Source organism: Schistocerca serialis, chromosome 1 (assembly GCF_023864345.2).
Source record: "Schistocerca serialis cubense isolate TAMUIC-IGC-003099 chromosome 1, iqSchSeri2.2, whole genome shotgun sequence".
NCBI classification, from domain to species: domain Eukaryota; kingdom Metazoa; phylum Arthropoda; class Insecta; order Orthoptera; family Acrididae; genus Schistocerca; species Schistocerca serialis.
The window spans coordinates 288,183,466-288,204,503 of record NC_064638.1 but is presented as its reverse complement, the minus strand read 5'-3'; the positions used below and the strand labels follow the sequence as shown (position 1 = coordinate 288,204,503).

General features: G+C 36.0%; 1 protein-coding gene across 1 annotated transcript in view; it reads left to right on the top strand.

The window, feature by feature from the left end:
• The window catches only part of LOC126468380 (probable Rho GTPase-activating protein CG5521), a 276,527-nt gene extending 256,209 nt beyond the window's left edge, over nucleotides 1–20,318 (top strand). Inside the window, exons 39-40 of the mRNA XM_050096545.1 lie at nucleotides 11,091–11,216; nucleotides 13,859–20,318. Coding sequence (XP_049952502.1) covers nucleotides 11,091–11,216; nucleotides 13,859–14,052 — 320 coding nt within the window. The 3' untranslated portion in view covers nucleotides 14,053–20,318. The remainder of the gene's footprint in view (nucleotides 1–11,090; nucleotides 11,217–13,858) is intronic.
• Nucleotides 20,319–21,038: the final 720 nt, after the last annotated feature.

Here is a 21,038-nt window from a genome sequence, read left to right as displayed (position 1 = left end):
TGTTGTAATCTTTCATTTTTATGCCACTGCGAAAGATCTGTCTTAAGGAACTCAAGTTCAGTCACGTAAAATATAGCCATGTTTTATTTGAAACATACAGTTTGATTCTGTTGCTGATGATTTTTGGGATTTGGTGGATTCCTGCTTGATCTGTTTTAATGTGTCTTATGTTTCTGCCTCATTATTTGGTTCATTGACCATGTTCATTGTTGAATTGGAAGACAAATTGAGAACAAAAAATGCATAGGCAACGGATTGAGGGGACATGTACCATAAATGAAATTTCATCTTGTGTGAAGTTGTACGAGAGATACACCACAGTTGATAACCAGGTATTTATAAAGCTTCGAAAGCTGGAATCCATATGTAGTACTTTGGCTGTCTTAGGAGCAGAAAACCACACTTCAACATACATTCTGACAAGAAAAATAAAAATATCACAAACTGTCTTTTTCTTCTTGTGGTGATAATTCAAATTCATCCCAGAACACAACTATTTTCAAGGAGTATAGGACTTTTGTTAACCACCATGTGTGATGGATAGGCCCTGGTACACAGAGAGACATTTGGCAATCATTGCTGCTTGACATCCTCGTCTCTTTTTTTACATTGTGGTGATTGAATTTTTGAGATAGTATATGTTTCCAGAGCTTCCTCAAAAGCAAGTAACTCTGGTTCAACACTACTAGAACTTGCCATCACCAGTACAGCAAGGCAGTTGAAGGAAAAATGAGAAGAAAGATCTGAAGGATAGCAATTTATATGGCTGAAATATGTGTAATTAAAATTCACAACACTGAATGAGTAGTTGGTTTTTCTTTCCTAACATTTATCTTCTCAGCCACCTCTTCTCACTCACATGGTCTTCTCTCTTTCTCAAATCGCCGATAATGGATTCCATGCATGAATCCTGACTGTTCTTCCAATTATTGGTTGATCAAAAACTGTTTATCATCCTCAGTAGTAATAATATTTAATGCATTAGCTGCATCAAAAACAGCATCTAGTTTATGAGCAAGATCTGTTTCTTTTCACTTATCATCTGACAATCTTTCAACATGCTTTTAGTTGCCTCTATTGTTGGTATTAACCTTCTAGTTTTGGTACCCCGTTTTTCAGCTCCTGTGTTGGTATTCAGACTTTTTTCCAATAAATCATCACTTCATGCACAGATAGTGTGGTACTTTGATGTACAGTTAATAGACACACTTCCATGTTATAGAAGAAACCCTGTTATCATTTGTATGACAGGTATATTTCATGGGAGTAATACTCGAGTAAGTAAACTTTCTTCCATTGATGAATTGGTGATTAAGACATTCTTCTTGCTGTGACTGCTACCTACCTCTTGAAAGTGAAAGGCTATTGAGGTGGTGCGAGTTGGGCCATAAAACTGAACTGCTCGGCTTGCTCTGACATTGCTCTCCTGTCTTAGGATAACTGCCCAATTACATCTCCCAACCAGGTCAATCTATGTCATGAGAATGCATTCAGTTAAGGGGCTAAAAAGAAGAAAACCACCTTCATCGGTTAATGATTTGTCATCTAGAAATAATATTTAGCAAAGTTAATAGCCTTTTTCCGATTTTGAAGGCCCAGGAACACTCCTCCCCCTACCAAACATGAGCCCAGATTTTAAATGTATACATGGGATGGAACCTAACTGGGGGATGGACCAAGAAAAATTATAAAAAATTTTAAAAGGTGCCAAACAAGAACAACTTTAATGCACACTTAAGAAATAAAAACCATGATATCATGGTAATACATAAATTAGTTGACTTTTACCTGTTGCCCATTTCCAACCCTTCCTTTCTCCTATTCATCACCCATTGCAAAACAGAATTCTCAGTTTCCTTACTTGTTCATCACACTCACGTATTCTCCTTACCCTTTTATTCTCTCCATCCTTCCACCTTATTTGCGGTCTCTAACATGTGCTCCCATCCTTCTCTCTCCTCCCTTCACTCCCTGTCCCTTTCCCTCTCCACCACTCTCCTTCTCCTCCTCCCTCCTCCCCAATCTCCTCTCTCCTCCATCCATCCTTAATTCTAAACCCATCCACCCTTTTCCACCCATCCGCCCTTTCCCACCCATCCTCAGTCCTCCACCCATTCTCCCTCCCTTCACCTTACCCCATCCACTTTGCTCCATCCTTCCCCTATGATGCTCCACTCATCCTGCATCATACTCCACTCATCCCCCATCGTTATCTTCTCCAGCCCTCCCCCAGTCCTTCTCTGACCCTCCCCTCATCCTTCTCAGACTTTCTCCCCCGTCCTTCTCCGAACATCACCCCTCCGCCATTCTCCAACCCTCCCCCCGCATCCATTCTCCGGCTCTCGCCCCACTGCTGTTCTCTGCCCCTCCTCCCGTATCCATTCTCCTTCCCCCTCATTTTCTCCCTCCTCCTCCTCCTCCTCCTCCTCCTCCTCCTCCTCCTTATTTCGCCTTCTTCTTCTCCTCCTTTTCGCCACACATTTTGTCTCTCTCATATGCTTCGTTCTCTCTCCCCCAGGTATACTCCCTTCTCTCCTACTATTGCTGCCACCTTTTGTTCCTTTCCATTGTTCTGAAATCTGATCATAAAGCCAATGCAATTAGTAAAAAGTAAGTTGATAATAACACTTCACATAAAAATTAATATTTTAGGTGTGTTTACAGAGATATAGTATTTAAATTTAGTGCTCTATGAACTGACGGAACTTGAGGAACATCCTAATGCAGATCTGTCTCATAGGATATTCAGGACAGTTTGGAGTGCCCAGCTGACAAGACGAATGCAACCTGCTTCATAATGCAGATAGTGGTAAGCACCTGTGTGTGGTGCTGTTATGTCAGTGTGCTATAGTGACTTGTCCTGAGTTCCTGTATCCATTTGTAGTGTCAGGGTGCTTTCACATTAATGTCCATTCTGTGCCTATATTGTGTAACTAAAATTGTATGTGTGTGTGGGCTTTGAAGACCATAGACTCTACATAAGCTAAGGATTTTGTATGTTTTGGATATCTGGTTTATTGTATAAAGACCTTTTTCTGGCTGTTTGTATGAAATGTATAATTTAAAATACATAAATCCCGTGAAATATACTGCATTGTTTCTTGATATTTGTTGGGTGTGCAGTTTTTACTGTCTTATATACAAGCAGTGTTTTAAAATGTTTGGGAGATGGTCATGTCCAATGCATGTATTAGTTATTTTGATATTGTAAATTGAATTAATGTTATCTGACAGATTTTTTTTAGTGTGTGGAATTCAGAAGCCCAGTAATGTCTAAATGTTCCATGTTTAAATATGAAGAGAAACATGCAAATAACCCTAAGAATATAGAACAGTAACTGTGTATGTTTCATTAGATGAAAAATGGCCACTTGAAACTTCCTGTATTCCTGTTTACATGTGTCTTTCCGATCAAACATTACCACTCTAATTTGACAAGCTACTTTAATTAGTTGAATGTAACAGTCCAAAACTCTACCACTATTTTCACAAGCTACAACTGGAATATACCTTTGAATATACCTCCATTAACTATCAACTGAATACAGCTTCACACATTAGGAAGTATTTTTTAATTTACGTGTCACATTTACTTCACTAGATAATTTGACAATTTTAGAATCTTTATAACAAGAACAAAAATCAAGCATTCGAACAAAAACTTTATGAATATGCCTCAAGGTGCTGTTTGAAAACTTATATTTACACACACACACGTGTGCGCACACACTTTTATTTTCAGACTAAGATCCTGCCTCTATGCGTGCACTTAACCGTTTAACACGATATGTACATTATCTAGAAATATGTGATGTTACCACCATTTCCAGTATTCCAGAATTCTGGAGATGGTAGCTGACTCTACAGCACATAACCTGTTTGTAACTGTCCACTTGATCATAATTTACCAGTATGTAATATTTCACATTAATTTCTGTTACATATAAAAAAAAGTAAAGAATAGTATTGACAATTACCTGTGAACTTCGCAGTTCCACATCTTTGATAAATTGGGAGTATTAATCACAGCCGCAAATTGTATTTGTTCACTTTTGGAATTCACTGTCAACAATCCGTGTGAGTTGAAAGCAGGAGATATTTTGACAGATATAATTTTAGGAACAGTGTACATTATCCTCTAGATTACGCCTTTGTCACAGAAAGGAGTGAAATGTATTGCTATAAAACTCCTTCAGAATTTAAACACAAGAATAAAATGTCTCCAAAAGCATTTTCAAATGAAGCTCTTTCTGTGGTGTAGTGGAATACGTGAATGAAAATGTTGTCGTTCAGCATTGTAAGATTAAGTGTGAATATGATATGTGGAGCATTTAACTAATGAACTCTATTTACTTCTACACATTTCTTTCCTCCATTTTATCTGTGTAAGTTGCACATTGTCTCTCCAATTTAATTTCCTTTGTATGTGATTTACCAGCCACCTATTTTGAATTTTAGTTTTAGCAGTAATCTTTCCCACTCATTATAATTCTATGTAATTTAAGTTTTGGCTGTAGTATTCTTCTGCTTTGCACATTTTATAAAAGAGCCTCTGAAGTGACCATTCTTTCTGTACATTCCTTTTGCTTTTGCTCTTTTGTGAAGCAACTTCCTGTCTCTCAGAAGCCTGCATGATAATTTATAAGACAATGATCTCAATTTACATTGATTCTATTGTATCGGTGGATTTCTCAGGGATTCAGTTGTGAAAAACAGAAACATGTTTTATAAGTTGTACACTATCACATAATATTGTTAAAATATTCTTATTTGTTTATGATTTCCATTCACTCTCTTTTATATATGGAAATTAATACTCATGGTTTAGAATGTAACCAAATGCCCCATCTCAAGTATATCCAGCATTTTGCTAATACAGCATGTTACAGTGAAAAAATATTCGACAGGTTTCCTATGTTTTCAGTTTATCTTTCCAAATACCTTTTTTAAAACGATATTTCTTTTCCTGCAAGTGGACAGTAGAAGGAGCATCGTTATTTAAATCTATGTCCATGTATGAGACTGATAAGTTGAGAGTAAGTGAGGTTGTTTTGACCATGTTACAATAACACTTGTTAAAGGCATGTGTCAAACCATCCATGTAATACCTCTGATTGAAAAGTATTTTTTGAGCACCTTTGCTGTGATAGTACTGGAGGGAGAATGTTTTCAAAAAAGTTGGCCTTAGATGTAACAAGTATGAGTGTTTAATAAGCATTTTACTTGGAAATGTGGCATGGTTTAGTAGAGTGTAGTCGGAGTGTAGTACCAAATACAGAAATAAGAGATGATTGTCAGCTAAGATCCTAAATTGTCATTACTTGAATATGTATACAGCAACAAAAGATCACTTTTTTCTCCGCAAAATCATAAGTTAGTTGTTTTCATGTACCTTGTTGTGATACAGTGTGTGTCACTTGGTTTTTAACAGTCCTGACCATTTACACACACACACACACACACACACACACACACACACACACACATTCGTTTCATAGAATTCAATAGAATTCAAGCAATTCACAAAGAAAATGGCTGTAATTCACTGGGAATGTTAACAGATATTTTTATGACTACATAATTTGCCCATTTCTGTACAGCAGATTGAGATCTTAACAAGGTTGAGGTAATTCCTTCATTGTGTGTGTTGGTGCTATAGTAGTTAAGTAGACTCAATCTCTATTATCACTAGCAGAAATGGTAGTTGCTGATAATATTGTATGCAAATTTATTTCCATGGTGGTATGTAATATTAAAGTATAGCTTATAGACCTAAAAAATCAGTTTACAGAAAGTACGATCAATGTTGAATGCATTTTTGTTATCAGTGTGTGGTGTCTGGTTTTATGTTGTGCAGTAGCATAAGAACAACTTGAATTCAAAGCTTTAGTTTTGTAGCTAAATAGTTTTGAATTTCATAGTCATAGTGAGATGATATTTGATTAGACTCTACAGATCACCATCACATTTAATTCTGTGATATAATAACTTCACTGCTTTTAATGGCATTTTCTCATAATATTCTATAGGATATCAGGGAAAAGGAAAGGATGGCAGCAATTTTTATCTTTTGTATCAACATAATGAGCAATTAGTTCATAGGACAAAACAAGAAGAATGTGGATTCTTAGAGAGCTGATCAGTGCGGTTATCACACTTTAATCCCATATTAATGCCTAGGCAATGTTAACATCATTTACCTCCTTTCCAGAAACTTTCTGATTATTATACTGCCAGAAAAATGGAACACCTTCAGGAACAAGGTCCTTTTATTGACAAGTGAGGTGACAAGTAATTCATTATTATAAGAGTACATGATGATAAATTCAGACCAAATGAAATATTGTCACAGTAATGGGTGCCCAAATAGTTGCATCAATACATAGTATACTTTGGTGACAACCCAGCTGCAAATTATCACATGCAAGTGATCATAATGATGCCAAGTGAGATCCTATGATAGAATGTCCCAAGCGTCTTGTGCCTTTTGTTGCAGTTCAGAAACGGTTTCTTGCAGGCCGTGGAGAAAGCGTAAGTTCCCATTTCTTCATGTCCCACTTATGTTCAGTTGGTGAGAGATCTGGTGATCTTACTGGCCAGGTCAGTTGTTGTACACCACGAAGAGTACGTTGCGTTTAGCTGCTGTATATTAATGCATTGTCCTGCTGAAATATTGCATCGTCTTCTTGTTGAAGAAGCTGCAATATCATGGGGTTAACAGCTTGTGTATTTTAGCAGGCACTGGTTACTTTACCCTGCAGGAACACAAAATACGACCATGAGATGTAACTGGTCGCCCCACGCATGAAGCCTTATATGGGGCTTGTGTGTTGTAGGTGAATGCACTCTAGGAAAGGCAGTTCACCAGGTCTGTGCCATGTACATCCATCACTCACATACAGACAGAACCTACTCTCATCATGGTCCCTGATGACACAGCAGGTGCAACATGTGCCCAGATTTCACACATGATGATGACGATGATGATGATGATGATGATCGTTCAGCCGCTGCTGCTTGCTCAATGCATCGATCTTTATGTGTGTTCGTACTATGTGGACGTCCTGAATCTGGTCTACAGGTGTAGAAATGTTCCACAGACCACTGTTGAAAGCAGTGACACACCAATGATACATTGTGCCCAACATGTGAAGCAGTCTGTTGATACATCCAGCCAGCTTCCGACAGGCTCACGGTGTGACCCCATTCAACATGATTGTTCCCTAGAATGAATGTTCCAAACATTTTTAATCTCTAAACTGAGTACAGTTAGTATTTTTTTAATATAACAAAGCAGTCCCAACCACATAAAGATGTCTGTTTATTTACTGGTTACCAGTTTCAACCACTGTTCCGGTCATCATCAGACCGCTTACTCAATGTACAATATTTATGAGCAGATGATTATATTGAAAATATAGATAAGCTTTATCAAACCAAATTATAAAACTTAAAATTGAGTAAAAATAAAGAAAATAATGTAGGTAATATTTTTATCACCATCTATACCTGACATACACTATACACTTTTCCATGTAGAAGGGCGCTAATGGGTTGGTTTGTTTGGGGGAAGAGACCAAACAGCAAGGTCTCGGTTTCATCGGATTAGGGATGCACGGGGAAGGAAGTCGGCAGTGCTCCTTCAGAGAAACCATCCTGGCATTTGCCTGGAGCGATTTAGGGAAATCACGGAAAACCTAAACCAGGATTGCTGGATGTGGGATTGAACCGTCGTCCTCCCGAATGAGAGTCCAGTGTGCCACCTCGCTCGGTAGGGGCACTAATGTTTTATATCTTCATATTGTTTGCTTGTGACACCTTTAAATGGTTAAAGGATACATTATTTTCAAATATAATTATGACAGAGATAATATTCAACATTTAATGACTATTTTGTTCTCTGATTGGTAGCAGTAACATATTGATCTCGATGAGAGTATATTGATTACTGGCAATCCACTGATGTATCTTTGATGTGTAATCATAATGCCTTGATTTTCAGAACTTACCATTATTACTGGTGGTAATAAATAACGTTGTGTGGCGAGGGCCCCCCGTCAGGTAGACTGTTCACCTGGTGCAAGTCTTTCTATTTCATGCCACATCAGTGACTTGCGTGTCGATGGGTATGAAATGATGATGATTAGGACAACACAACACCCAGTCCCTGCGCAGAGAAAATCTCTGACCCAGCCGGGAATCAAACCCGAGCCCTTAGGATTGACATTCTGTCACGCTGACCACTCAGCTACCGGGGGCGGACATTACTGGTGGTGTCCCTGCTAAACATCTTTACTGCATGGTTGTTACACACAGGGCCCTATAGAGGGCACCATGCTTATTTTTATATGTTAATAGCTTATTTTCTTTCTTTTCATCCACTTTTAAGTTTTATATTATGGTTTGATAAAGCTTATTTGTATTTTCGATATACTTATGGTCTGGACGTAAATATTGTACACAAATAATAGTATTTAGGCTCCGTTTAACATGTTGGATGATCATTGGCTGACAATGATGTAATGCTGGGGATGGTGGGTGGACCTTCCACTATTTAAGCGATGTAAATTGTGTGTCATGCAGAGTAGTTACATGAGTCCTGGAGTGGTGTGTGCTTCCTGCAAGCTTCAGCAGACTCCCATGGCTATAGCTTTTCTTTCTTTTACATACTTGATGTACTGTGTTTCTTTTTGTGCTTTTAGTTTACATTCCTCTAGGTACATTCATGTTAATCTCTTTGTAGAGTAAGTGGTCTGATGATGCCTAGGACTGATCAAAACTGGTCACCAGTAAATAAATAAATGTATTTATGTAGTTGGTAATGTTTTATTATAAGAAATTTTAACATCTGTTATAGCTGCTGACTTTCCAGTAGAAATAAGGTAAAATATTTCAAAAAATTTTAAATACAACTAGTGTGCGCAGAGTCAAAACAGCGGGTGTACAAGTGCCTCCTGAGCATCATTTGATCACTGATGACTGTAACAAGGGAATCGCTAACACTATCACCTCTAGGTATGCCAGTGAACACAGTCCTTGAAGGTGTTGAGTTTTTTCCCATCAATGTATTTAAAAATGCCACTAAACTAGTTTTTGGAAGGCTTAAGCTTTAAGTAGTGAATCATTTAACGTTTGCTATATAATTGTGTTATGTAAAATTGTTGAAGTTTTTTTATTGCTTCTTGTTGAGCTTTCTTCCATCCTTTCTCTCAGGTTCTTTAGCTGATGGCTGTTTCATCCTTTTCATGACATTTCAGAAAATGCCATACTATTTCAGGTTTTCTTAAGATATTATGGGTTAAAATATAAAATGTCTTCACAAGATCATTGAAAATTTCCACTTTATTCCTTCCATGCGCATCACATTTTTCATATAATTTCTTTCATAAGACTAAATATTCTTGTCAGTAATTTTAATTTTTGTAGATTTTAGTATCTGCAGTTGTTTTTTATAACCTAATTGTGAAGATGCCAGCTATCATTTCATTTGACACCAGTATGTATCCTATCAGGAGACAGTCACTGTAATTTTATTCTTTATTGCCTTTCCCGACAACCACCAAAACACACACACACACACACACACACACACACACACACACACACACACAAAGTCCACTAAATGGCAACTGCTGAGGAATCCCCTTTATTTTCTGTCTCTTACATTATTGCCACTTAAATTAAAATGTCTGTCATATTGTGTAAAGAATTACTGTATTCGTGCTTCATCTTTTTCTGACACAGAGACACTAGAAGATAGGAACAGTGTCTTTCCACAACTGTAAAACTATTTCCCAAGCAAAGAGTTATAAAAATCCATTAATCTACATGTATACACAACCTTTGCAAGTCACAGTATGGTGGGTACCTTGCACCACCACACTAGTCATTTCCTGTCCCATTCATTTGCAGATAGAGCAAGGGAAATTCAATTTGCTATATGCCTCTGTACAAGCCCATATTTCTCTTATCTTATCTTTGTAGGTGAATGGGTAAAACAGATTTTCCAGTCTAGGATCATCGGTGAGTAGTCGAAACACTCCCAGTCAAAATTTTGCAGAAGTTGTAGGACTTTTTCAGCCATAGGTGATATAGTGATATGATGGAAGATGAATCAATAAGGAAACAGATGACAGGAGAATCTGAAGATTCTTGATATTACATTAGTGTTGGCAACTCAGGCCATAAAATCAATAAGATACGGCATTTTTGTGCAAAAATTGGTTGCCAGTAGTGCCTGAGATGACATTTTAGTGTTGAGCTTTTTTATCTGCTTTGTAAAGATCTTCAATACTTGAAGTTATTTGTAAATTCTGGAATAATAAACATAAGTTTCTACACCAAAGCCTATGTGTGTATAGAGAAATATCTGTAATCATCCCAAAATACAAATGCAAGCACGCATACTTCATTTTGAGTTCACCTGTAAGGATATTAAACAATTTCATGGTGATGGTATAGTTAATGTGTAGAAAATGTTCACCAAGACTGCTGAGTGATGTTCAGCAAACATTCTTCATGAACTCATTAACTAAATCTAGCAGTTCATTATTGTTGAGTGACTGAATGCCAGTCCATTCTTTATCATGGATATAATTTGCTTAATGTTGAAATTTGAACACCATTACCAAATGTGTAACTCATCTATAACACTTCTTTGGCGAACCTCTTTGAATTTACACTGAATATCATCTGATCTCTCATGTATTTAAATTGAATTGTAAATCTAATTTCATAAGAGATATCCATCTCAGTTTTTCGATATTTCAGATGCTCAGGTGAATCAGTATAGTTGATAGTGCAACAAGAACTTACAAACAGAGAGCTGAGGCAAGTTCACCTGCAGCAGTAGCTGTTCAGTGCTTGTTCTTTGTGCTTAATGTGAATGAATGCTCATTTTGTGAACATGTTTCATAGATGTAAGGCACTCGCTATTCTAACAGTAAATTGTTAATAATTAGAAAACAGAAGCAACCTAATTTTCTTATATGTGATCCAGCCTTCCATGAAATCATCACATGATCTGGATTTATACTGCATTTGTATTTCTTTATTTTTAGACAACTTTATAATGTGCTGGCATTCCACAGGGACATCACTGAGCTCTCGTAGTCCTGAACCAAGCTGTTCGTCTGCACCAAGTTCAACACTGGCAGCGGCACTATTGGACTCCCACCACCACTGCAGTGGCAGTCCATCAGATTCAAGGATTCGAGGTTGGTGAGCATGACATAAATTTCTGTGTGATTTTGTAGCACTGGGCTTCAGTAATTTAAAAGACCTCAAACGTCCAGCCTGTGTTGATAAAACAGTTTCATCACATCTATCGTATAGACAATCAGGTTTTCGAGGTCTGTGTAATAGATGTACCCACCGTATGCGTCTGCATTTCATTTGCAGACATTTTTTATCGTGTCAGAGGTAGGGCCATATTTGCAAGCAGTCGTGTCATATAGCAGTTGTGCTGCTATTTAGCATTTTATGTTGGTATGACAAGTAAGCAGCTATCTGCCTGCATGAATGGCCACTGCCAGTCTTTAGTCAAACAAAAACTGGATCACCCAGTTGCTGAGCATGCTCCACACAACTCTGTGGAACTTTCACCTCACCCACAAAAAAGAAACTCTGAACTAAGCAGGTGGGAACTGTGCCTCCAGTTCATCCTCTGTTCTCCCTCTGCCTAAATACTATTCCCCATCTTTCAACTGGCCCTTCCCCACTCAAACATTACCCTTCCCTCCCCTGTCATTTTCAATGCCCTGACACTAAACTCCCTTCCTCCTCCCTCCTTTCTTCCTCCTCTCTATTCCTCCCTGCTCACCTCCCCCCACCTCCCCACCTCTGTTTCTCTCCACATCTCCCCCCCCCCCCCCAACTGCTTTCTCTATCCCTCCTTGTCTCACATGTATTTTCACTAATCCTGTCATCTCACACACCCATACACCATGCAACTGCCCATAAAATCAGTATATATGATGTCGAGAGACAGATAGAGATTAGATTGAATTAGTTTGAGATATTTCACAAGCATTATTTTCTGGATTGTTGTGTGCATCAGTGCACTACTCACCTGTTAGGTGTAGGTGAATAGCTGGCTGTCCACATATTTGTTTCTTATTTTCATCCATTAATATCTTTTGAAGCTGCTTTGTAAAAATGCTTCCTTAGAAGAAATGTTTTTTATTGTCCAGCTGAGTTGCTGCTTTGAGGATGTGTTGGTAGTAAAGAAACACTGTTACCTTGGTTGGAGAGTCATCAACAAGTGTTGAAGAAACTACAGGCATGTTCCAGGGAAAAGTGTGGGACCCAAAATGTTCAGAAATGTAAAATTGTGCCCTTCAAAGAATGAAAAATTTTGTATTGTGTGACTACAATATCAATATGGCACGATTGAAGTATGTCAAGTCATTCAAATACCTGTGTGTAACAATCAGTAGGGATCTGAAATGGAATGTTCATACATGCTTATCATTTTATGTGAAGCAGGAGACAAGTTTTAGTTCATTATTAGGACACTAGTAAAATGCAGTGTACAAAAGAAGTTACTTACAAAACACTTGTGCAGCCCTTCCTAGAATGTTGCTGAAGCATGTGGACCTATATAAAATAGAACTAATGGGGGATATTGAATGTACACAAAGAAAGGCAACGTGAATAGTCACAGTTTTGTTTGTCTCATGGGAGAGTGGCATGGAGACGCTGGGGGAGGGGGGGGGGGGGGGAGATTGAATTGGCCTATGCTTGAAGATAGGTGCAAATAATGTAAATTATCATGAGGAAGCCCACTACTTACAAAGTTTCAAGAACCAGCTGTAAGTGAGAAACCTAGGAATATAAACCTCCTAGGTATTCCTCTCTCAGGAATCGTGGGGTCAAGATTAGACTAATTACAAGGTACACACAGGCATTTATGCAGCGATTCTGCCATGCACTTCTTAGTGGTTTGCAGAGGTTTGCTGTAGGTGTAGAATCCATTTTTGTACATAATATTTCAATGGCACAGTTGGTAATCTTCATCAGATATGCGGAGTGATAGTCTAAGGCAGGTCTACTGCTCAACTCTACTTGTGCCACAGTCATTGACACAAGGACAGTTAGAGCAATAATGTGCAACTTACAAAATGTCATTGATGTAGTTAACAGAGATTGTTATATGTAGGAATCAATTGTCACGTGGGGTGGAAAATTATACTCGTAGCTCACCACAGTGACAAAGCAAGGAATGATATCTCTTCATTAGAAGTCAGACTGCATAAATTAAAAAAGGCCATACTGACTCTTTTGCTTCTTTCGAGAGTCGTGTAGCTAAGGTATCATGACTCATTCACAGTGGCTGGACATGGCAGTTCACAGTTAATGACATCTTTTATCGGGTGTTAACTACCTTGGATAACAAATATTCAAGAAGATAGGCTTCTGTTGCATGACAATACTGCCACATTCAGAGCACTACCCCAGGGGGAATTTTCAGTTTTGTAGTTCATATTGGATATGACATATCAGTACTTTCTTCTTCATAGCCTCTCAGAATCAACAATTAAGTCACATTTCACACAAAAAACATAGTAGCAGTGTTAATCACACATCTGCCATGGGGTTTTTCCTCTAGTTTCTCAAAGCATAAGTGTGTATTGGAGGAGAGTATGCTGATGGCATTTAGAGTGTTCATTGCCAGGCTCGATCAAGTATTTTTACTCCTCTGTAATAAATGTAAACAGGCAGAGATTTGAAAGTAAGTTTATTAGAATTCTTGTAATTGATTTTATGACTGAATTTCTTCATTTTTGTTGAAATATCAGATATTTGTATTAACAGACAGCCTGTTTTTATGTTAATTAAATAAAAGTCTTTTCCACAGGAGCTGAAAGTATTAGAGTCTGGTTTGCAGGCAATGAAGTGGCATCTGCAGCTGACAGCGGACTTCACGGCATATCACCAAGACCATTAAAGAAACTATCTTTCAAGACTACAGCAAGGAAGTCTCTAGCTGTTCGCTGTGAATCTGTTTCTCTTACTCCACCTGACAGCCCCACAACTCGGAAAACAAAGTAAAAGTGATAATGCCCACTAAATATAATTTTATATCTTGACTCGTCAACAGTGTGCTTGTATATGTGTGTACGCATGTTTTAAAGGACTGGTTCTTTTGCACTAAGTGATGACCAAGAGTTATTTAGGAATGTCGACTGTCTTGACACAAACTTTAAATGAAAATGCAGAAGGTACACAGAAAGCATCAGCATTCTTATTTACTAGGTGCTATTTAGTGTGTTGTTTCTCAGGGATGTCAATAATGACTGCTGCCTCTTGTATTGAGGATTTAAGTAAGTTTCTGGACACACTGTTAATAACAACTTGGTGCATTTGTGTTATTGTACCAGCAAGAAAGTGCTTGATCTTTCCATACTGGATATAATTGGAATCTACTGAAACTTTCTTGCACATTGCCAGAAGCTCAGTGAGTTGCACTGTTTACCTACCACGCAATGAAAGATACAAAAGTTGGTTGCTCATCACTTGTGATTAGTATTTGTCATTAACAGGTGTTATTTAAAGCTCTACAGATAAACAAACACTTGGAAGAAGAAGGAGCACATTATCAAAATGGGAGTATCAAAGGTGATCATATCCATCCCAGTAGTTGGCGTAAAACTTACCTCTTTGTCAGATTCTTCAAAACCTAATGTGTCTTACATAGAAAACATATATTGTAAATTACTTTACCTACAGACGAGAGTTCCAATCTCCTGTGTAGCAAGCAGCAAGTGTGTCAGATAGTATTTTTTAACATTTTCTGCATGTACTTTTAAAGAGAGAATGTAATTTTCTTTGACTTAACGTCACAAAGAACTTACATTATCTCAGATTGTATTCATGAATTTTCTGTGGCTGTATCAATAATTCTTCTTTCTCTTTTAGATTTTACTTGACAAGCACTTGTGTAGAAAAAGCAGCTAAGCACAACTACTTATAAATGTATATTTTTTTGATTGTTGGTGATAAAACAGTTTAAAACTCTGTAGATATTGAAACACTGAAGAAGATCAATAGAGATATATAATAACTGTAGAGTGACCCACAACTACTAACAGCACTGCATAGTAACACCAGTAAAATAACATCACTAATACTTTATAATTATCTGGAGACACAGTATGCAGTTTGATCGCTAAAGCATGACAGACATTAACTCATAATGCCTTGTGACTGAAGGAGTTCAAATAATTTTGAGCATTGTTGAGGTGCCATTTCACTGCTAACGGTTAATATTTCACATCCAGGAATCTTTTCTGTGGGAAAAGAGCGAAAGAAATGAATAAGAAATAATTAAGATGAGGAATACACATCCCCACAACAAAGTTAATGAGAATATTGGATAGATGCTGAAGGTCACAAACCATAATGAGAAATGGACATGCAGCGTGACTGACTTGGCAGTTCCAAGTTGTATCAGTTCCTCATTATAATTATCATTTACTTTCAAATCTTGGCGATAGTAAAGGAGATGAATGTTTTTCTTTTGAGTAAAAGTTGACAGAATGTACTACAATTCTCGTAGATATAAAAGGGAAAAGATATTGTTGTAGAATATGGTGCTATTTGGGAACATTTAAACACTGTATTTACAATTTTTGAGAACTGTGTTGGCAACTGTGGGCTACAGATATAACAGTAATAAATAACTTTACTTGTAGATTGTTCCTGATGCTCATAATAGCAACACAAGTAAGTATGTGGTGATTATCTGAGTGGTACTGTTTACAAACTCATCCAGTGCACCATAAGAACACTTTCCTTCTGTGGCCAACAATGAGGAACATGTCAGGAGAAATACATTTCTCATTGTCAGCTGTACAAGAAATATTCTTCTGTGATCTGCTCATTTCACAGTAGTGTGAAAGATAACTTTGTTTGCCATGATTCCTGCAACTTGGACCTTGCAAAATGTTATTGTCAACTGTTAATCATCAACTTTTAATTGTAGTTAGAACTTTAGCCTTGAAATTTTTCTGGCTGTAGTGATAAAAAAAATCCTTGCAGCATTTAATGAAACTGTGAGAGCTTTATGCATTTCTCTAGATATGGCTCTTTCCTTAAAGACACTAAAAACTCACTTCCTGCCACTTTCGGTTCTGAATTGAGTCATCTACAAACATTATGACCTTCACAGCATAGCATCCCATGTCATGGAGACAGGCTGGTAGTAACAACGCTAACAGTGCATGTGTTTCATATCGTTTGTGTAATAACTTTCAGAGTCATAATTCTTCTGTGACTTGTACATTAGATTACCCTTCAACCAAGCCACCACTTTTTTTTTTTTTTTTTTTTACATCACCATCTCCTTTCTTTTAAACAGTTTTCTGATATTTGTGCATTATGTAGTCAAATCATTGTTGTGGTGGTGTGAAAAATATGTTAGTCCACGAATTCTGTGAGACACTGTGGACAACTGGAGTCAGCCTATCAGCAGTCCTTTACTTTTGTCTTGCATACATCCTTATTAAATTTATAATTCGTAACAACAAAACCTACATTGCTCAGTAGTTCAGCAGCCATTTTTTTTCCTGTAGATGCTCAATTAATTTGTCACCATCTTCAAAGTCTATATCAAAAGAAAAATAAAAGTACTGTTGTAATGGAAAATATTCACATTGTTTTCATATGGCCTTAAAGTTGACATTTAAAACAGTAGCATGTTGGTTATGTTCAGAAATGTGTTTATCATGTTAAACTGCCAATAATACTGAATTCTGTCTTCCTTTGATCACAATCCTCAGTTCATATAACAGCACTTGTGTGAATGTGAAGTGCTATTATTAAATTCTTTTTGATGAATTAGATATGAAAATATTCTTACTTTCCCCATCACCCTCTTCATATCATGAGCATACATCATTATGACAGTATTTATAGTGCTTAGTGCACGTTGGAAAGGATGGTATAAAGATATAAGCCATGGTGCTTATTATGATATAAGAAGAATGTAGTGTTGTTTGCATAGTCAGTACTGCTTTGTTGAGGTCCTTGTGCAGTTATTTCACGTAGTTACTTATCAACTGTAGCTTCTTGCATGTTTTGTGCACAGAATACATTGACCTGTGAACTTCATGTCACTTACAAAATCTACTCAAAATGACAACTACGTAAACATATTTTTTCCATTATAATTTGAGCGATTGGAAACTACCTTTTTATTCAGTTTTTGCATTGAAAGTGCACTTTTTATCATAAAATTTCATTTTACAAATCATACTTAGCAAAAGTATATTACAAACTGCACAGGGACAACCATGGCACATTTCACCCATATTTAGGTCCTCATATCTTGGAATTTAACAACAGATGTACTATAGGTGTTCAGTTCTTTCATTCTGAAATACAGTCACATACCTCTGAAATCGGTTCACGTGTGATTTTAGTGTCTGTGGTCTTCATGCTTTAGCAATGCTTCTGCATTGTTATATTTAGCATTGTGTTATGAAGGTTATACCGTACACATCAGAACTGAGATGTTAGTTGTTTACAAGTTTCAAACATTCAACAGTGCTATTGCCATCCTAGCGTCTGACCAGCATTGAGTCTTTATTTTTAAAAGTTAAGAACTCATTCTGCCTAATTTTCTTTTAAGGAATATACTTTTGGTTTTCATTAGTCAAGTTGTATTTAAAAACTAATCGAAGATGTAGGCTGCAAAATTGCTGTACTCTAACAGATATAGAAATTTTTATTGTTCTACAAGCTTGTGGAATTACTTTTGACTATACATTGTCTATATTTTATGTCTGCTGTATACCAAGGGCTGAGCCATAGGATATACTGTGATTTTTGTGTTGTTAACAAAAATTCCAATAGAGTTTTGTTGTTGAACGTGTGTTGATTACAAGTAAAAATAAGAAGAGATAGGGCTGGGCTGAGAACGAGTATCTCTTCTCATACCTAGCTTCGATGAGAACTCTTCGTACTATCATAATTTTTTTATTAACAGTATCCAATGTACTGTGTGTTTTCACAGTGGGTGAAAGTATTGCTTTCTGTCTAAGATGAAGTGCACTTAAATTTCATTAAGTTTTGGTGACTGACAGTGAGTGATTGTAACTGAATGTGACACCCCAATTGTCGTGCATAGAAAATATTTAAAATCATAAACTTTTGTATACTTTCCCTCCAGTATACTGTATTATTTGCAAATTATATACTCTGAAGGTAATTTGCATGATCTCACTTGCCCCTTTTTTTGCTTATATTATGCTTCTTAATATTGTTAAAGGGTTGTTGTATTATACATTCCATGAAACTTATGTACATACTTTAACAGACTTGCTTTGAATATTATTATTCTAACAAGTTAATTAGAATAATACAAAATAAGAAAGACTTTGACTGATTAACTAAAAAAATATCTGTATCACTCATCCAAAAAATGAACCAATGAATGACAAATAGTGATGCAGCTTCATGTCACAGTACTACTCAGTAACTATGTGAACCCCACTTGTCGCCCAATGACAGAGCTATTTGAACCATTGTCCTTATAACATACAGTTATGGTTATGTGATATTCTTTCTGAAAATGTGATCAGTAATGTGCACTACAGTTAAAATTGCTTTTAGTAAGGTAAAACTAAATTTGTATTATTTATACATTTAGCATATATATATAACACAGTGTAATCAAACAGTATTCATATGTTATTTATTTATGTAGTAACATTTATTTGGTTTTATTTATTCCTGTATTTATTTATTTATTTGTTCAATTCATATATTTGTATATATTGACAAACAATTAAGCAGTAATGTTATTGTGGTCTGTGACTTGCACCATTACGTTATGTGTGTATAAAATAAACATTTATAATTCATATGTTTTTGTTTGTTATGACAAACTATTTACATATTTTTGACAGTGTTGCTGCATTCCATAAATTAACACTCTGTTAATATAACATATAATTGTCTTATTTAAACTTCATTGGTGCTGTCATTCTCTGCTGTTTTCCATATTGTCCTCTTTTTCACTGTTATATGAATATGTACTTAATTGTGTAGTGTAAATAATAATCTTTTTGGAAGACTTCATGATGTAGGTGTTTATGTATATATTTAGCAATTGAACTACAGTCTCAAAACCTGTGAATATTTAAAGTAAAATTATGTTACTGTGTTTGACTGTGGCACATTTGTGATATAAAAATTGTAACTGCTGTTATCCTGCCTCTGTTTTCTTTCCATTTGAAGGTTTTATGAAAGAGTTTTTTATTGACAAAATACAGTTGGATTTCCTGACGTACTTATGTGACAACAAGTAATATTGAAGATATTTCATTTCAAGTATAAAAGGAAATAAGAGAATTTTTGAAATTCCTTAATTATAAATCACAGTACAAGTTCATTTCAAATTTTATAATAAAATTTACATCATATTTCTTAACACACATTAGAAGTGTGAGTCTGTAAACCAGTTTCAGCACTGATGCTTTTTGCTATTAATAGTAGCTGTTCTATTGAGCAGGTACTGTTAACACACTTCTATGCAATAACAGAGACAAAACATGATTTTTATCAGTGAAGTTGAATGGCAGGTTAAAGTTTCTCTAGTGGATAAATAGCTTTGAAATTAAGAAAAATCAGCATTGTTAATGTTTGGAGCCATACAATTTTGCCAGTATAAATTTTTAAACAACAGAATTCGTGTGATGGATGCTTTTTTGTGGGCATTTATACAAAATATTATTTTGTCAGTTTACTGATTTTGAAAACAACGATGAGCCTTTATAAGATTGTTGAATATTTTCTGTATTATAGTGTTTAAGAAAAGTTAATTATTGGGAAGTATTCACATTAAGCTAGATATAAGTACAAATAACGCCATTAATGGAAAGAGATACAGTAATCTAGTACAGTACAGGAAAACATTATGCTTGTGATCAGACAAAATAAGTGTAAATGGCATTTTAAAATAAGGTGCCATGAATGTCTTTCATTTGCTGTCTGACTGCATTGCAAGCAATGTTCTTATTTTACACAATAAATTATGGCTATGTTTCATAATAATAAAGTAGTTTCATTTACAAGTGAGTTTCTAATATTATAGTTCATTGACTGTGATGAAATCATTGAGGCATATAAAATCCTTACATGTAGTGACCTTCTTGCGCACAATCAGTTACTGTACTTAAGATCTTTGTCACTGTGCTTTTATATCCTTCTGTTATTTATAGAATGTACATATAAACTACACACTTTGTAAATAGCTACATTTAATGTATGATAAAGTCCATTAAATGTACATATTTAAATAAACAATTGATTTTACTGCCTTGACAAACACTTTCTAATTTAATATGTAGTGGAAATAATATAAATAGAATATGGGAAGCTCTGTGAGTTATTAATTTACTATTTAGGAAGGGCCAAAGGGGAATATCTGTTGCAAGAAGTTCAGCTAAGCAGTGTAGATGAATTGAATAAATAATTGGGCAGTATAATGTGTTTGTGTTTGATGGGTATGGAATGAAAAGAATAATGTGAAATTGTGGTCAACTACATCTTATGTCATCATTAATTAGAAACTAAGAGGATGTGGGATTAACAAAAAAAATTCACTCTATTATGATCTTTGCAGGGGCACATTAACATAATAATGGATTTATAATTACTGTAAACTCCATAGCTGGCAACTCCATACTGGTTCAAAAATGTGTGTTGCTTATTTTAAAAAAAATCTGATTTTGTAGAGTAGAGGAACACCAGGTTCGGTATTGTATAATATGATCATCAGGAACTGTGTCTTCTCCTCACTGTATGAAGTCTGGTGATAAAAATTGCTAATGGAACATATTTGTTGTTTGCGTGTTTACAGCTAGACAAATTCATCAAGTAAGTAATGATATGAGAGCTTTAAATAAGCTATACTCATTTCTACAATTTTCTTTTTTCAAACACCTGTTAGTTTCATTTTCAAGTCTAGTTTGCCTGCATCCATGGTCTGTAATTAATGTAATTGTTTCACTATTCCTGCTGGGCCACATTTC